The 1,018-nt window shown below is 51.3% G+C and overlaps 1 protein-coding gene across 1 annotated transcript in view; it reads right to left on the reverse strand.

Moving 5' to 3' along the window:
* Positions 1-221: 221 nt before the first annotated feature.
* Positions 222-1,018, reverse strand: part of LOC122554871 (steroid hormone receptor ERR2) — a 6,120-nt gene continuing 5,323 nt past the window's right edge. The window contains exon 3 of the mRNA XM_043700219.1: positions 222-541. Coding sequence (XP_043556154.1) covers positions 297-541 — 245 coding nt within the window. The 3' untranslated portion in view covers positions 222-296. The remainder of the gene's footprint in view (positions 542-1,018) is intronic.

Here is a 1,018-nt window from a genome sequence, read left to right on the forward strand (position 1 = left end):
TAATCTCTGATGACAGGCCCTTCCTGATCAGGAGCCTTGTGTCTGAGACACTGTATCACACACCCCACCTCCCCACTGGGGTGGACAAGGGAGCCCCACCCTCAGCCAAGGTTCCAGAATGTTCTATCTGTACATTCACAGCACAGCACAACTCGATCTCTAATATATATCTAGGTAGAGATAGTTTTGTTCCAAAGTAATGGATGATGGTAGGTGGTGAATCGATTCCATGTTGACCATGTGATGAGGATGTTTGCGAGGTTGGGTGGGGGGTGGTTCTCTCTCGGCTGGTGCTGTCAGATTTTAGCGTCGAGCATTTCCAGGAAGAGCTTGTGCATGGGCACCTTGCCCTGGAGTTTGATGCTGTGGAAGTGTTGCACGGCCTTGCTCGCGGTCTGCCGGAGTAGTGGCAGGCTCATCAGTAACTTGCCCGCTCTCCGAGGGTCCTCTGGGTGTTCACTCACTTCATAATCCACCAGCGCCTCGTGGAGAGAGTCCTGCAGCAGCTGGACACTGGCCACCTCCTCGATATGAGTGGAATCTACAACAACAACAACACACACACAGACACACACACACACAAACACACACAGACACACACACACAGACACAGACACACACACACAGACACACACAGACACACACACAGACACACACAGACACACACACACACACAGACACACACACAGACACACACAGACACACACACACACACAGACACACACACAGACACACACAGACACACACACACACACAGACACACACACAGACACACACAGACACACACACACACACAGACACACACACAGACACACACAGACACACACACACACACAGACACACACACAGACACACACAGACACACACACACACACAGACACACACACAGACACACACAGACACACACACACACACAGACACACACACAGACACACACAGACACACACACACACACAGACACACACACAGACACACACAGACACACACACACACACAGACACACACACAGACACACACA

The sequence above is a fragment of the Chiloscyllium plagiosum genome, chromosome 12 (assembly GCF_004010195.1).
Source record: "Chiloscyllium plagiosum isolate BGI_BamShark_2017 chromosome 12, ASM401019v2, whole genome shotgun sequence".
NCBI classification, from domain to species: domain Eukaryota; kingdom Metazoa; phylum Chordata; class Chondrichthyes; order Orectolobiformes; family Hemiscylliidae; genus Chiloscyllium; species Chiloscyllium plagiosum.